The sequence below is a fragment of the Haliotis cracherodii genome, unplaced genomic scaffold, assembly GCF_022045235.1.
Source record: "Haliotis cracherodii isolate W230 unplaced genomic scaffold, xgHalCrac1.p SCAF_3, whole genome shotgun sequence".
Lineage (NCBI taxonomy): Eukaryota > Metazoa > Mollusca > Gastropoda > Lepetellida > Haliotidae > Haliotis > Haliotis cracherodii.
In genome coordinates, this window is record NW_027266286.1 from 69,090,561 (window position 1) to 69,104,298 (window position 13,738).

General features: G+C 42.4%; 1 protein-coding gene and 1 non-coding gene across 2 annotated transcripts; both read left to right on the forward strand.

Moving 5' to 3' along the window:
- Window positions 1-4,751: 4,751 nt before the first annotated feature.
- On the forward strand, window positions 4,752-4,824 carry Trnac-gca (transfer RNA cysteine (anticodon GCA)). The gene has a single exon. It is a non-coding gene; the product is annotated as a tRNA-Cys (tRNA).
- A 3,591-nt stretch (window positions 4,825-8,415) lies between these two features.
- LOC139474958 (uncharacterized) lies at window positions 8,416-9,516 on the forward strand. Its single transcript, XM_071258161.1, has one exon. The coding sequence runs from the start codon at window positions 8,416-8,418 to the stop codon at window positions 9,514-9,516; it is 1,101 nt and encodes a 366-aa protein (XP_071114262.1).
- The last annotated feature ends 4,222 nt before the right edge of the window (window positions 9,517-13,738 follow it).

Consider the following 13,738-nt stretch of genomic DNA (forward strand, 5'->3'; position numbering starts at 1 on the left):
CTAGACTACAATATTACGGCTAAAACTGTGGCTCAACAAGCAAGTAAAGCATTTGGGCTTGTTATTGCCAGGTATAAAGGGATAGCGGTGTTAACAACAATGTGTTCACAAAACTGTATGGCTTGCCGTAAAAGACGACTGTGCTTGTCGTAAGAGGCGACTAACGGGATCGGGTGATCAGGCTCACTGACTTGGTTGATGCACGTCATCGTATCCCAATTGCATGGATCGATGCTCATGATGTCAATCACTTGATTGTCTGGTCCAGACTCGATTATTTACAGACCGCCGTCATATAACTGGAATATTGCTCTGTGCGGCGTTTAACAACAAACATATATTATATATATACATGAAGAGCTTAGAGCTAAAAGGGGCCAAAATGCACTTTGGCCCTTTTTGCATATTATTGCATAAATAACCTCTATGAGTTCTTGTCTACCTGTAGAAAAAGTATTGTATGTTTTTATTGATGCGTTTTTGAAAGTTTCAAAAGGGCCAAAGTCACTTTGTTATATTTTGGCCCTTTTAGCTCTAATTTCCGTTTGTGGTTGAGACTGGTTGTCTGAGAGAGATTTTGAAAGTTTGGACACCTTATTATCATATTTCAACTTTTTTAACAAAGTTGGCATTAGTTTAAATCATTTAAAAGTACTTCAATAGCATGTGTTTGTACTTTTAGTAGTAGTTTATCAATCTCACATGTTAAATTTCATGCAAATGCCTGAGGGTCAAAATGGGCCAAAATACAGACACTGTCCCTTTCCACCCTTACACAAATTAATGTTAATGTCTAGGAATTTATCTGGGAAAACAAAGTTCATTAACATGCATAATATTATGTGTTTTTATCACTTTTCTCAAAACGACTCCACATGACATTGGCCCTTATGGCTCTAAGCTCTTCACATATATATACACATACACATTATATATATTATTATATGTACGTGTGTATATATATATATATATATATATATATATATATATATATATATATATATATATATATATATATGTATATGTAATGATATGTGTGTATATATGTATATATATATATATATATATATATATATATATATATATATATATATGTCCATAAAGTATGGCCTATGGCGAAACGTTACGTCACGTATAAACAACAACACACGCAAGACACGGGCTGTATAGATCTTACGGACCGTGTGAAGATTTCAGTGCACTCTCTTTGTAAAAGTTGAAGTGTCAACCGTGTCACGACATGAAATTGACATGACAGCTCGTTCATTGTGCTAATGCTATGAGCGCTGGGCTTCGCTTGTGCAGCGGGAGTTTATAATTAAAAAAGTCCCCTGTTGCATTGATAGCCCGGCCGGCTCCCAGTAACCCACCCCGCAAGGTGGTTACGACAGACTCATGCTGTTGGGCATAAAGAGGCATTCAATGCTTCCGTATCAGCTTTATTAATATTTAAGAAAATGTAAGCGGGACGCACGTTATGAAATAAGCACACAGAATACTAGTATCCACGATCGAAAAGAATATTGACGTTAAAGTATTATGAACTTAAGGTGAGGTGAAGCGAAGTGAAATGTTGCGTTCAAAGTTATTGCCCCTGCATAGCGATGTGTGTGGCTGCTTGTACTTGTCCGAGCCTATGGCGGTTTATAGTGCTAGCCGAGATACCATGCCGCATTTTAACATGAATACCCCGCACAGACATAGTATATTATATGGATTCCGAGCCGAGAGTCCTTGTTTTAGCCCCTTAATGCCGAGTGCCAGGCACGGTAACAACAAGTACAATCTTTTAACGCCTTTAGGTGTGACGCGACCGGGGATCGAACCACCGACTTTCCGTTCTCCGGGCAGATGCTTTATCAACACGGATGGGGTAAACGGGTATAAGAGATATACAAACGGGTATATATATCTTCACATAGAGAGGAATCCCCTTTAAATTGATATAAAAAAAACCCGTTAATCCGAACGAAAGGTAACACATTAATACATGAATATGATCAAATATTAACGCTTTCAGTTAGATTGAATGTATTTCTTTTTGCAAACAACAGTATTGCAGTTATATCTCAGTGGCCAGAAAACAATCTCTCTCTCTTCCTCTCTGCTCATGCAATCAACCACTTTTTCTTCGCTTTCCTATAATAATTTACCAGCTGCCATGAAATCCGGCAACACAGTTTTATATACAATTCTCACTCACGCGTTAACCTGATGTGAAACGAACATCGAAATTATTTTACGGTAACCATCACAGGACAATCTATAACAGCATATTCTCTCTATTAAATACAACGCCGGACAATAAACACACGCACACTTAAACCTGCTCGAGACAATACAGGAAAGAATTGGATCTGCGTTTCAGAATAGTTCTGACCTTGTCCATGACCTAAATTATAATTATTATCTTTTCCCTGACAAAATGCATGCAACCACCAGGCAATTCAAGGTCATGGTGCATGAAATCGAGCACCCGGCTCTCCGCGAGGGTCCATGTGCATATTTGCACTGGTGACAGTATGCAGATTACCCAAATGCGGAAAGAGAAAACATGTTTGGTGTGCGGAAGTCAAAAAGTCAGGGCGAAAGCAACAGCCTTGACCCAACCCCCTCATTGCCTCCGCTTAAAATAAAGCCTCCGAGTGGCATTTGAAACAAGTTGTGTCAGCAGCCGTAATCGCTTCAGCCAGTTAATGGTCGATTCAACTGCGCAGTTGCAGAGTCCCTGAACGCACAGATAACCGTTAGTGGCTACTTCTTTCAATGCTTATGTAAAAATGATTCATGCTTGAAGGAACCATATCCGACCAGGGAAAGCCATCGTTTCCTAGACACAAGAACTATGACACAGAATGACCTTGGTTGTCGAGTTTTGTGAAATATTTAACAGTCTACTCTAGTCTGGTGTATAAAAAGAAGACTGGCTTTTACATCGCTTCAGCCAAGATTTCAAGTAGCATCCCATGAAGGAACGACAAAAGGCTCATATATCTTTAAGTCAGAAAATTTGCAACTGTTTTCTTTAAGAGAAAAGTAGACGCAATCCATACGTGAAAAAAGTGAGACTGTACCAGCTCCGATTACATATATTTCAAATAAATAATTAATATATTTTCATCACCTATGAATAACATGTTCAGTAAATTGTAATATCAAAAGGGCTCTAGGCCCGGGCCACATTGCAGTCCCAGCAGGTTGGAGTCAAGTCCGTCAAACATACGTTGTGTGAATGTACACTGAAATTATATTTCACGCATCACTCTAGCTGTTAACAATGAAGTACTGTTAAAAGCGGCGTTAAACCCAACTCACTCACTGTTAACAATGAAGCTTATAACACTGACGATATGGATGGCATGGATAGCGCCAGATGGTGGGGCATAGTCCTCCTTTAAATGATTAAAAATCAAGATTTGACTGATAAATATATAAATAATGGTCAGAAATTCGTGAAGGGACTATGCTGACGAGCTAAAGCCCGGTCCCACGTGCGCCTGTCCCATGAAGATTCCGGTTAAAATTGGTCTTCAGCAATCCAAGCTTGCCGGAAGACGCGACTAACGGGATCGGTCGGTCAGGCTCGCTGACATGGTTGATGCATTTCACCGTACCCTAGTTGCGTATCCTAATGCTCATGATGTATTGCTGAGTGCAGCCAACAAATCCCATGAGCGTCTAGAAGAAGTGTTAGTGCTGTGTCTCCGATGAAAGAGGCGACTGACGGAATCGGGTGGTCAGAATCGCTGACTCGGTTGATACATCGTTTCCAAATTATGTAAATGGACGCTCATGATGTCTGGTCAAGACTCGATTATTTACATCCCGCTGTCATACAGCTGGAATATTGCGGAATGCGGCGTTAAACAAACAAACAAAACACCTATCATAAAGAATATTACATCTCCAATGTCTTGTTACACATACCCTGGGCTTATTCTCGACTACAGCTTCGAGCTTCGAGCCCGAGTGCGATGTTAAATTTTACAACAATTAAACGCACAAACAAACATTCTGGCACATGTAAATATTGATCTGCAGGTACTGAGGACCCTAATGTTTGTTTGTTTATTGTTTTACGCTATTCCATCTATATGACAGCGGTCTGTACAATAATCGAGTCTGGAGCAGACAATCCAGTGATTGACATCATGAGCAGCAATATACGCAATTGGGATACTATGACACGCATCAACCATGTCAGCGACAACAAACAACAAACTACCCACCACCAAAGCAATGGCGAGACGTCCCGATTCGTAACAATCCGCAAAACAATATGAGATAAAGATCTTGTTGTGGCAGTCGGTGACTGTAGAACAATCGTTTCCTGCAGCTTGATTAAATAAAATATTTTTAGAAGAACTTCGTACCTCTTGGAAGAAAACTCGTTTGGACTGAAGGGATTTTGCAGTCTGATCGCATTTCAACATACTAAGGGAGGCAAATCCAGGTTACGCACCTGTGGGAAGTGAGGAAGAGTAGGCTCCCTTAGAAATGGAACCCAGAAACGCCACGTCACAACGAATGATCAAATATCAGATCTAGTAAACATACCGTTATTGTCTATACGATTTATTTTTTGGGGGTGGGAAATACATTAGTGAAATAGTAGCGATTTAAAAAGTGAGATAAAGGATAATTTTAACGAATTTGTTTATCAAGCTTGCTACCAGGTAACGACCACCTGTTTCTATTCGGCCGCGATATGTTTTACTTTCTTCGTTAGAAGTGCGTATGCGTATAAGTAAGGGGGTATAGCTCAGTGGTAGAGCATTCGACTGCAGATCGAAAGGTCCCCGGTTCGATCCCGGGTTGCCTCCTCAGCTTTTTATTTATATATCAGTGTTCTTTCCAAATGGATTGTACTTGTCAGGCATTCCATGATCGGTTCACTATTCTGTAATAAGGTTAATTACACCTGGGTCTGTACCATCGAACTATCACTGAACGATATATGTCATATAGGTACAACTGAGATTTTCTCAAAATATATATATATATATCATGTTGACAGTCCTCAACATTCTGAAGGCGACTATATCGTAAGAGGCGACTAACGGGATTTGGTGGTCAGACTCGCTGATTTGGTTGTTGCATGTCATCGTATCCCAATTGTCTAGATCGATGCTCATGATGTCAATCACTGGATTGTCTGATCCAGACTCGATTATTTTCAGACCGCCGTCATATAGCTGGAATATTGCTGAGTGCGGCGTTAAACAAACAAACAAACAAACAAACAAAGAAGAAAACGAATCATACATTATACTGTCTCTACAGTTTTAATGGGATAAAAAAAGGACTGGTCGGTTCGGAGACTGAGTTGGGTATCCATGTTAATCTGCGGTATTGTATCGTGGGCTAGGACGTTTTACAAAGCCAACATAGGTCCGGACTAGTACAAGCAAACACACACACAGAGCAGGAACGCGCTCACGCACACAGATACGTATACGCTATGTAAGTGCAATAAACCCCACCTCACCTCACGTCACATATAACATAGGTAACTTCTTTGTTACATTGAACTGGTAGGTCACGGGCTTAATGTGTGATTTCTCATGTGATGTGCCCTGGTACCGATCTACTTCCATCCATTCAAACACACCTTTACTCTCGCAAACATACTTGTACCCATGCACGCATACATCTACAATCCCTTGCATACTATTACATACATACCCATGTATTTATACCTATGTCATGCATACAGATCTACATGCATGCATCTTTACCAATACGAATACCCATGTACACATACTTTCACCAATGCATACTGGTGCCAATATATACATACCAATGCATATATACCCGTATCCAAGTATAAATACTTATACTCATGCATACATACCATCACCCATGCATACCTACCATTACCCATGCATACATACCATTACCCATGCATACCTACCATTACCCATGCATACCTACCTGTACTCATGCATACATACCTGTACTCATGCATACATACCTGTACTCATGCATACATACCTGTACTCATGCATACATACCTGTACTCATGTATACATACCTGTACTCATGCATACCTACCTGTACTCATGCATACATACCTGTACTCATGCATACATACCTGTACTCATGCATACATACCTGTACTCATGCATACATACCTGTACTCATGCATACATACCTGTACTCATGTATACATTCTTATACATATGCATACATAACACCCGCATGTGGGTTCTGGGTTTGGAGTGGTCTCACCAGCCTTTGCTGGTCTAGGAGACGACATAAGTATTAATACCTACCTACACCTATGCAGATATTCCTGTACCCATACGAACAGTGTGTATACAATTAGCATTTGCGTATGTCAATGCGCTTCCATGACAATAAGCATACACATTTAGTATACTGTACACTGTGTTTACGGACATTTAGTAAGAGTATCTCGTTAACATATGTAAGCCCTCCCACCCCCAACCCACCCGTACTTACTCCACCCTAACCCCCTCTCCACCCTACAACCCCCCCCCCCCCCCCCACACACACACACACACGCACACCCACATACACACACCCCACCCCACATACACACACCCTAACCACGGACCTATCCACGTCCGTGCCCTCATCTAAGGTTTGTTGTCGTCGTCATCGTCCGGCAACTCTCGGCAGTTGTCGGCATGAATAGGTCGATTGAATGTTATGTAACACAAAGCCCTTTCACGATTCATGACACACGCGGCGAGTGAGGATGCACGCTTCTCAGCATGCACGTGCAGTTTCCCCAAAACATCGAAACAATAAATCTCTGACTTGTCAGTCTTGTTTTGATTTGTCATCGTTGGGATGAACCCTAACACATTGAACATTAAGACTGTCAACCTTGGTATTAAAAGGACATTCTCTTCACAATCTTAAGGTAAGTTTGATATTGACTTAATCTTTGTTCAGCCATCGGTGAATGTACACATTTGTTAGGGGATATTCTGTACTTTTGATGATTTAAAATGCGGTGATATAATTGTGTATTTGACACATCCTATCAGGGTAAACATCCCATGTTTTCCGGGTAGTAATTGCCCCGCTGTAACCCATGCTTGTAGCCAGGGGCTGAGCGACTATCGAGATGGGATGGTACGACTCCGTGACTTATGTCGTGACGTGACGATATGTCGTTGGCACGGTTGGCATGGTGGCGCCCTAGTCGTCGTAGTCGTCGTAGTCGTCGCATTTCGCTGTGCAACTGCGTGAGTGTCCCTTCTGCTTGCCACAAACCCGCGATCGTTGATCGTGTGTGTCTGTGTGTCTGTCTGTCTGTCTAAAAGTTGCCTCCCTTGGGCGTACCAGAAACCTAGAAACAAAGAAACCTCGTTTGATCGTGCGTGTGAATTCCAGGTTCGCTCTGATCGTGTTTCTAGGTTTTTCAGCGTCATGCCCGTCATCGTGGGTTTCACAAAACCAACAAACGTCGAAGAAATACAACAATTTGGGCTTTCCTCCCACGTCAAGATGATGCAAATGAAATACCGTTCAGAAGTAGCGTAAAACCAAACTCCCTCACTCACTCTGACACTGATATCGCGTAGAACGACTCCCACGGCTATCAGGAGAAGATCAAATGTGTTTTGAATCTTATCGTCAATATTTCACTTCAATTAAAGACTTCCACGCGTAACACCCCCACCCCCTTCACATTTTGCCTGGGTTAGGGCACCCCAGACCTTAGTAACCTTACATAAATGTTTTTGTATGATATCCAGCCAGAGGTTTTGTTTTTTAAAAAAGTTTGAGTGAGGGATTTTTACCCAATTTAAAATATCTGAAATGTACACAGGCTACACGAAAAAGTAGAATATTTGAGTGAGTTTGGTTTAATACGGCTTTAAAGTAGCTGGACATCTCAAAGTGATTCGTGTCTTTGACGTTAACCACTTACTGGGTGAAACCCAGTAAACTGCTGCCAAACCTGGAATCTTATCAGGGAGAACCGGCATTCGAACCCATGATCATAGGGTTGTGCACGTTTAAGGGTCTCAAGGGGTCCGGGTTGAGGGTCCGGGTTTAAGGGTCTCAAGTCGGCTCATGTGTGGAGAGTTGGGTCCCTTGGGCACGCCAGAAATCTATGATCGTGGGTTCGAATCCCGGTTCGTCCGTATTATGTTTCTAGGTTTGTCAGCACCATACCCACGCTCGTGGGTTTCACCGAAGTGGTGAATTATTTCGTGCTTTCCTCCATTATCAAGCTGACGCGCCGTGATATAACTGGAATAATGTTAAAAGCGGCGTTAAACCCAACTCAATCACTCACTCAGTCACTAGAAGGGCGTTTAGTCTGCACAGCGAATTACGGCGCCCCTCTACCTCTAATCAATAGCATGATGATATACAATGTGAGTTAACAAAATAATGTCGGAACGTCTTATTATAATTTCAGCCTGGACAATGTTTTGTCGAGGAGTGATATCCGCGCTCATTGTTGCGTTGCTAGGCAACATCATCACTAGCAACAGAACTGATCCAACTTATCACGAAAACGACGGAGTCCGATTTATGTCCAAAAGGGCACCAGAGTCATGTCTGATCCAGCCATGTGTCCAATCCAACAGCGAGGACTCCGGAACTGTCCCAGTTATCATATCATCAGTGATCTTTTCACTGCTGGTTCTTGCCGGAGTGGGCTGCCTTCTGTGGAAGAAGTGTCTGCGGAACATAAGACGTGGTCCAACCGAGACTAGGTCTTCCGTCCAGTTCCGTAGAAATGACAAGATGAAGACGCCCGTCAAACTAGCATCAATGACCAGCATGAACATCGACCTGGACCATCTTCCCGACAACGACCTCTATTCCTCTGAAAGTGACGACAATGACTGCTTCCCTGAAGGAATAGATCTCTCCATGGTGGACTCCTTTAACATGGACCCCGTCGCCTCCTGTTCCCCCTACCACCTTGCATGGACTACTCCTAAGGGATACAAAATACGGACTCAGGGATCGTCCTTTCGAGAACAGGAGGTGTGTTCATGTACTGTCGTGAACGAATGTGATAACCGATCTCTTAACAGATCTCCCGAAATAGAACCTGGCCAGGTGAAAAAACGGCAGAAGTCTGGAGATGGAGACACGTCAATCGCCTCGTCAACTCCATATCGGACACCCAAGGTAGGCTATGCCCATGGGCGCCCGCACCCTACGCCTATAGAACGACTGACGTCCATCAAGCCTGGTCGCAGTACACCAAGCAAGCTGCCCTTCTCTCCAACCAGACACGATTACCCAGTAACTCCTGTGACACTGTTCCTGGAGAAGAGGCGGTTCTCGGCTCAAACCCCAGTGCAGCGTCTCCTGGAGATTCAGCCCCGGGGCTATCAAGGATCTGATGACGCCAGCAGAATGGATGATTCGCTCCTGTGGGACAGCTACCCTTTCAGGCCTCAAGAGGAATCGCTTGTCTGGGATGATGACCTTTTCGAATCTGAAACAAAATCTGTGCCTAAAGTGGACGAAAACTGCAACGACCCCAATTTTATTTCTTTAGAGATATGACCAGTGAGTAAAAAAACATTGAGATTCAAATGGATATATAGTGAAATCCCATTAGCCCGGAACTTTTGCTAGGACTGTTTATCCGGAGCAAGGGTAGTCCTTTGAAGCTAGCGTCCACATGTGCAGAAAGGGACATTATTCCATTGACAAGATTTGTCAATTCTCATGGCACGGATCGTCCGGATTAGCGAGATGGCGATGCTCTGAGAGGAAAAGAACATCTCCGTATGATTGGATCACTCAAGTATGTGGGTGCACGGGTGGTCAAGTAGTCTGAGGCGCCACGATTCGCTGTTCAGAGTGGCGTTCCTTGGGCACGCCAGAAACCTATGATTGTGGGTTCGAACCCCTGTTCGCCCCGATTATCTTTCTAGGTTTGTCAGCACCATCCCCGTGCTCGTGGGATTCACCGAAGTGGTAAATGTCTGAGACCTTCATCACTTCGGGCTTACCTCCCACATTATGCTGGCACACCGTGATATAACTGGAATACTGCTAAAAGCGGCGTAAAACCAAACTCACCCACTCACTAAAACAGACAATAGAAATTCATATCAAACTCAATGTCGATCTGTTGGAGGTTGTATTGTCTTTGTTTCATCTTTCTTTGTATGGCAATTTTTCCCGGGAATGTTTCCATTTCAAATTGTATTCATCCAAACCAGTGGGAAGGTGTGGTTTTCAAGTCGTATCGATTTTATTGGCGATGATTAGAACAAAAGGGACGCTCACATGACACCATGTTTATATTATTCTAGTGCTTGCCAATACACCGTGAAATAGTGCTACGTTTTTCCCATCCTGTGTCGAAATCAATAACTATTGTCCTCCACTAATTTTAGTTCGTAATAACTGTAGGCCTTTAAATGTATATATATAATCAAACTACAGTAAACTACGTTTATAACGAACTGACCGAATATAACGAGCTTATTTCTAGACCTGGGAATTTCTTGCATATACGATTATATATATCGTATATGCAACAAATTTCAAGGTCTAGAAACATGCTCGTTATATTCGGTCAGTTCGTTATTACCGCGTTCGTTATAAACGTAGTACACTGTAGTTTGATTACCGTTGTCATGAGGGACGTGGAATAGAACGGGTGGGGTTGCATTGGGGGACGGGGTAGCTCAGCTGCGGAGGTTCAGAATCATTGTTTTATCGGATGTATGTGTACGTAAAGACGATCATTGTTTCTTTCCTAAGGAATCGTGTCACTATGGCTTCCAGTTTTCGTGTATTTCTTCCATGTCCATAATAGTTTGAGGCGTGTAGGTGCATCTGATCCACATGGTACATTCCACTGTAAACAGGGAGAAAGCCATGTTGAAGTAAACATGTTTTATTATTACAAGTGCATTTTACTTACCTTATACGCATATATTGATTACTTTTACAGTTAAGCAATATCTGTTTTATCTTTAGATGATATAGGAATTCAAAATTGACCCACCAAGCAGTATGCATGTATACTCACAAATCCTGGGGTGGGGGGGGAGGGGGAGGGGGAGGGGAGGGGGGGGTGGGGGGTGGGGGGGGGGGCACGGTTGGCCCAGTCGTCTAAGGCGCCGCGATTCGCTGTGCAGAGTTGCGTCCCTTGGGCACGCCAGAAACCTATGATTGTGGGTTCGAATCCCGTTTCGCCCCGATTATGTTTCTAGGTTTGTCAGCACCATACCCGTGCCCATGGGTTTCACCGAAGTGGTAAACGTCTGAGACCTGCATCACTTCGGGCTTTCCTCCCACATTAAGCTGACACGCCGTGATATAACTGGAATACTGTTAAAAGCGGCGTTAAACCCAACTAACTCACTCACTCACTCACTCACAAATCCTGGGAATTTGTATGTACACAATACAAAACGCCATGATTCTTTTTCTTTTAAGATTCAAAGGCGTTTTAATGTTTTAAATCCAAGCTCTGCCCAGCATCTATTTCCAAAGGTTGTAGTGGTATATTTTCATTCCTTAATATAGCTGTGACTTACGTTCTTACCTTACACGAATTAAAACGACATTAAGCTACCGTTGTCGATTGTGATGACTGGTTCGCTGTGAACAATCAACGGATACTCGGTCTGTATAAAAATATAGCCCATATGGTAGTATTTTCATGTTTCAGTTATCAATAAAGGAGTGTTTGGTCAGTTACTGTCATCTTTCAGTATATAATAAGACATACTACTCAGACGAACCTTAAGAAAACCTTATTCTTTCATATCACTATGAATAATCTGGCATGACCAACTGCATATTGTGATAGGAAAGAATTGGATGATCCTTAATCTCTTAAGTAGTATATGTCAACTTGTGTCGCTAAACTGTATAATTTGTCTGTCCAGTTTTGAACAAAGCCCTAGAATCAATCGATTTCAACTGCATTTAGAAATCAAACTTTGTATTACGTTCCTTTCGTTAAACAATATTATCAAGACCCTGTATTCAGACAGGGGGCACGGGTGGCCTAGTCGTCTTAGCCGCCGTGATTCGCTGTGCAGAGTTGCGTCCCTTGGGCACGCCAGAAACCTATGATTGTGGGTTCGAATCCCGGTTCGCCCCAATTATGGTTCTAGGTTTGTCAGCACCATACCCGTACTCGTGGGTTTCACCGAAGTGAAAGCCTGAGACCTGCATCACTTCGGGCTTTCCTCCCACATTAAGCTGACACGCCGTGATATAACTGGAATACTGTTAAAAGCGGCGTTAAACCCAACTCGCTCACTCATACTATATTTAGACCTCATTTGACAACAGGCATGCATACCTTAAATATCCATCATTTACTAAAGTGTATGTACAAATAAAATATGCACGAATGCCGTTCCTGGTCACAAGCATGTAATGACTTTTGAGACAGTTTTTGCCTTTTACTGTAAATAAAAGTAGTTTCTTATTTCATAGTATGTTTATTTGTGGTCTTCAAATGGTGGCGAGTGCAAGAGTTGTCTAACCTTCAGAAGCGCCACAATTAGCAGTGCAGAGTTGCGTCCCTTATGCGTGCCCGAACGCTATGGTGGTAACATGACTTGACAGTTCGCTCATTCGTTAATACTCGCCCACTTCGGTAACCTGTAAGAAGACTGGTTCCCCTATCGATAAATGTAACGTGTGAAAATGCGACAAACCAATCAAGAATGAACCTATCGGGAATATTTTTTTAATTTTACACGTCTTGCATCTATAAATATACCCTCGATACAGTTAAATGTGTTTCATCATACTGTATAAGTACCATAAGTCCCGATGTGTTTAAATAACATCTGGAATATAAATGATATGGGGGAAATATTCGTGAATGAATACGCAACGAGTTGAGAGTTCTTTCAACTATGCCCCTTACCGCTCAGACGGAACCCAGTCGCCAAAAAGGTCACGCGAGGGTTATGAGTCGCTGTTCGGCTTATCCCGGAATAACACGATTGGGCAGGAATGCTTTTCGCCCATTCGTCACCACTCGCCCCTTTCCGTAAACTGCAAGAAGACTCGTCCCCCTATCGATGAATGTTATGTGCGAAAATACGACAAACCAATCAGAATGCGCGTATGATTTCAAGTTCTTCTTCAAAGAATCCCTCAGAAACAATTTTTGATTTTACATATGTCTTGCATCTAAAAATATACCCATGACACGGTTAAATGTGTTCAATCATACTGTATAAATCCGCATGTCCCGATGTGCTTTTAATTACATCTGAAATATACATAATATGTGGGGAAATATTTGTGAACCATTACGCAACGAGTTGAAAATTGTTTCAGGTATGCCCGTTTGCGCAAAGACGGAACCCGCTCGCCAAAATGGCCACGAGAGGGGCACGAGTCTCTATTCGGCTTGTCCCGGAATAACACGAGTTGCTCACGAATGGCTTTTCGCCCTCATTGTGTTTCTTGATTTGTCATCCACATACAAGTGTTCGTGGGTTTGACCAAAGTGGTGATTGTCCAGCAACTGTATGCTTGAGAGATTACTTCCCACATCAAGCTGACATGTCGTTGTATAACTGAAATACTGTCCAAAAGCTGTGTTCAACCCAAATCACATACTCACTGCAAGCAATCGAGTTTATTTGGCACAATTTAAACCTTTGGTTTGTGGAACGATCCAAGTAGCATTGTAAAATATAATGACAAAACATATGCAATTATCATATCAGTGTTATTTGGTCTTACGTCAAGGATGGAGTATTAGGGGTGTTCCTTGCCCCGAAGATACTCC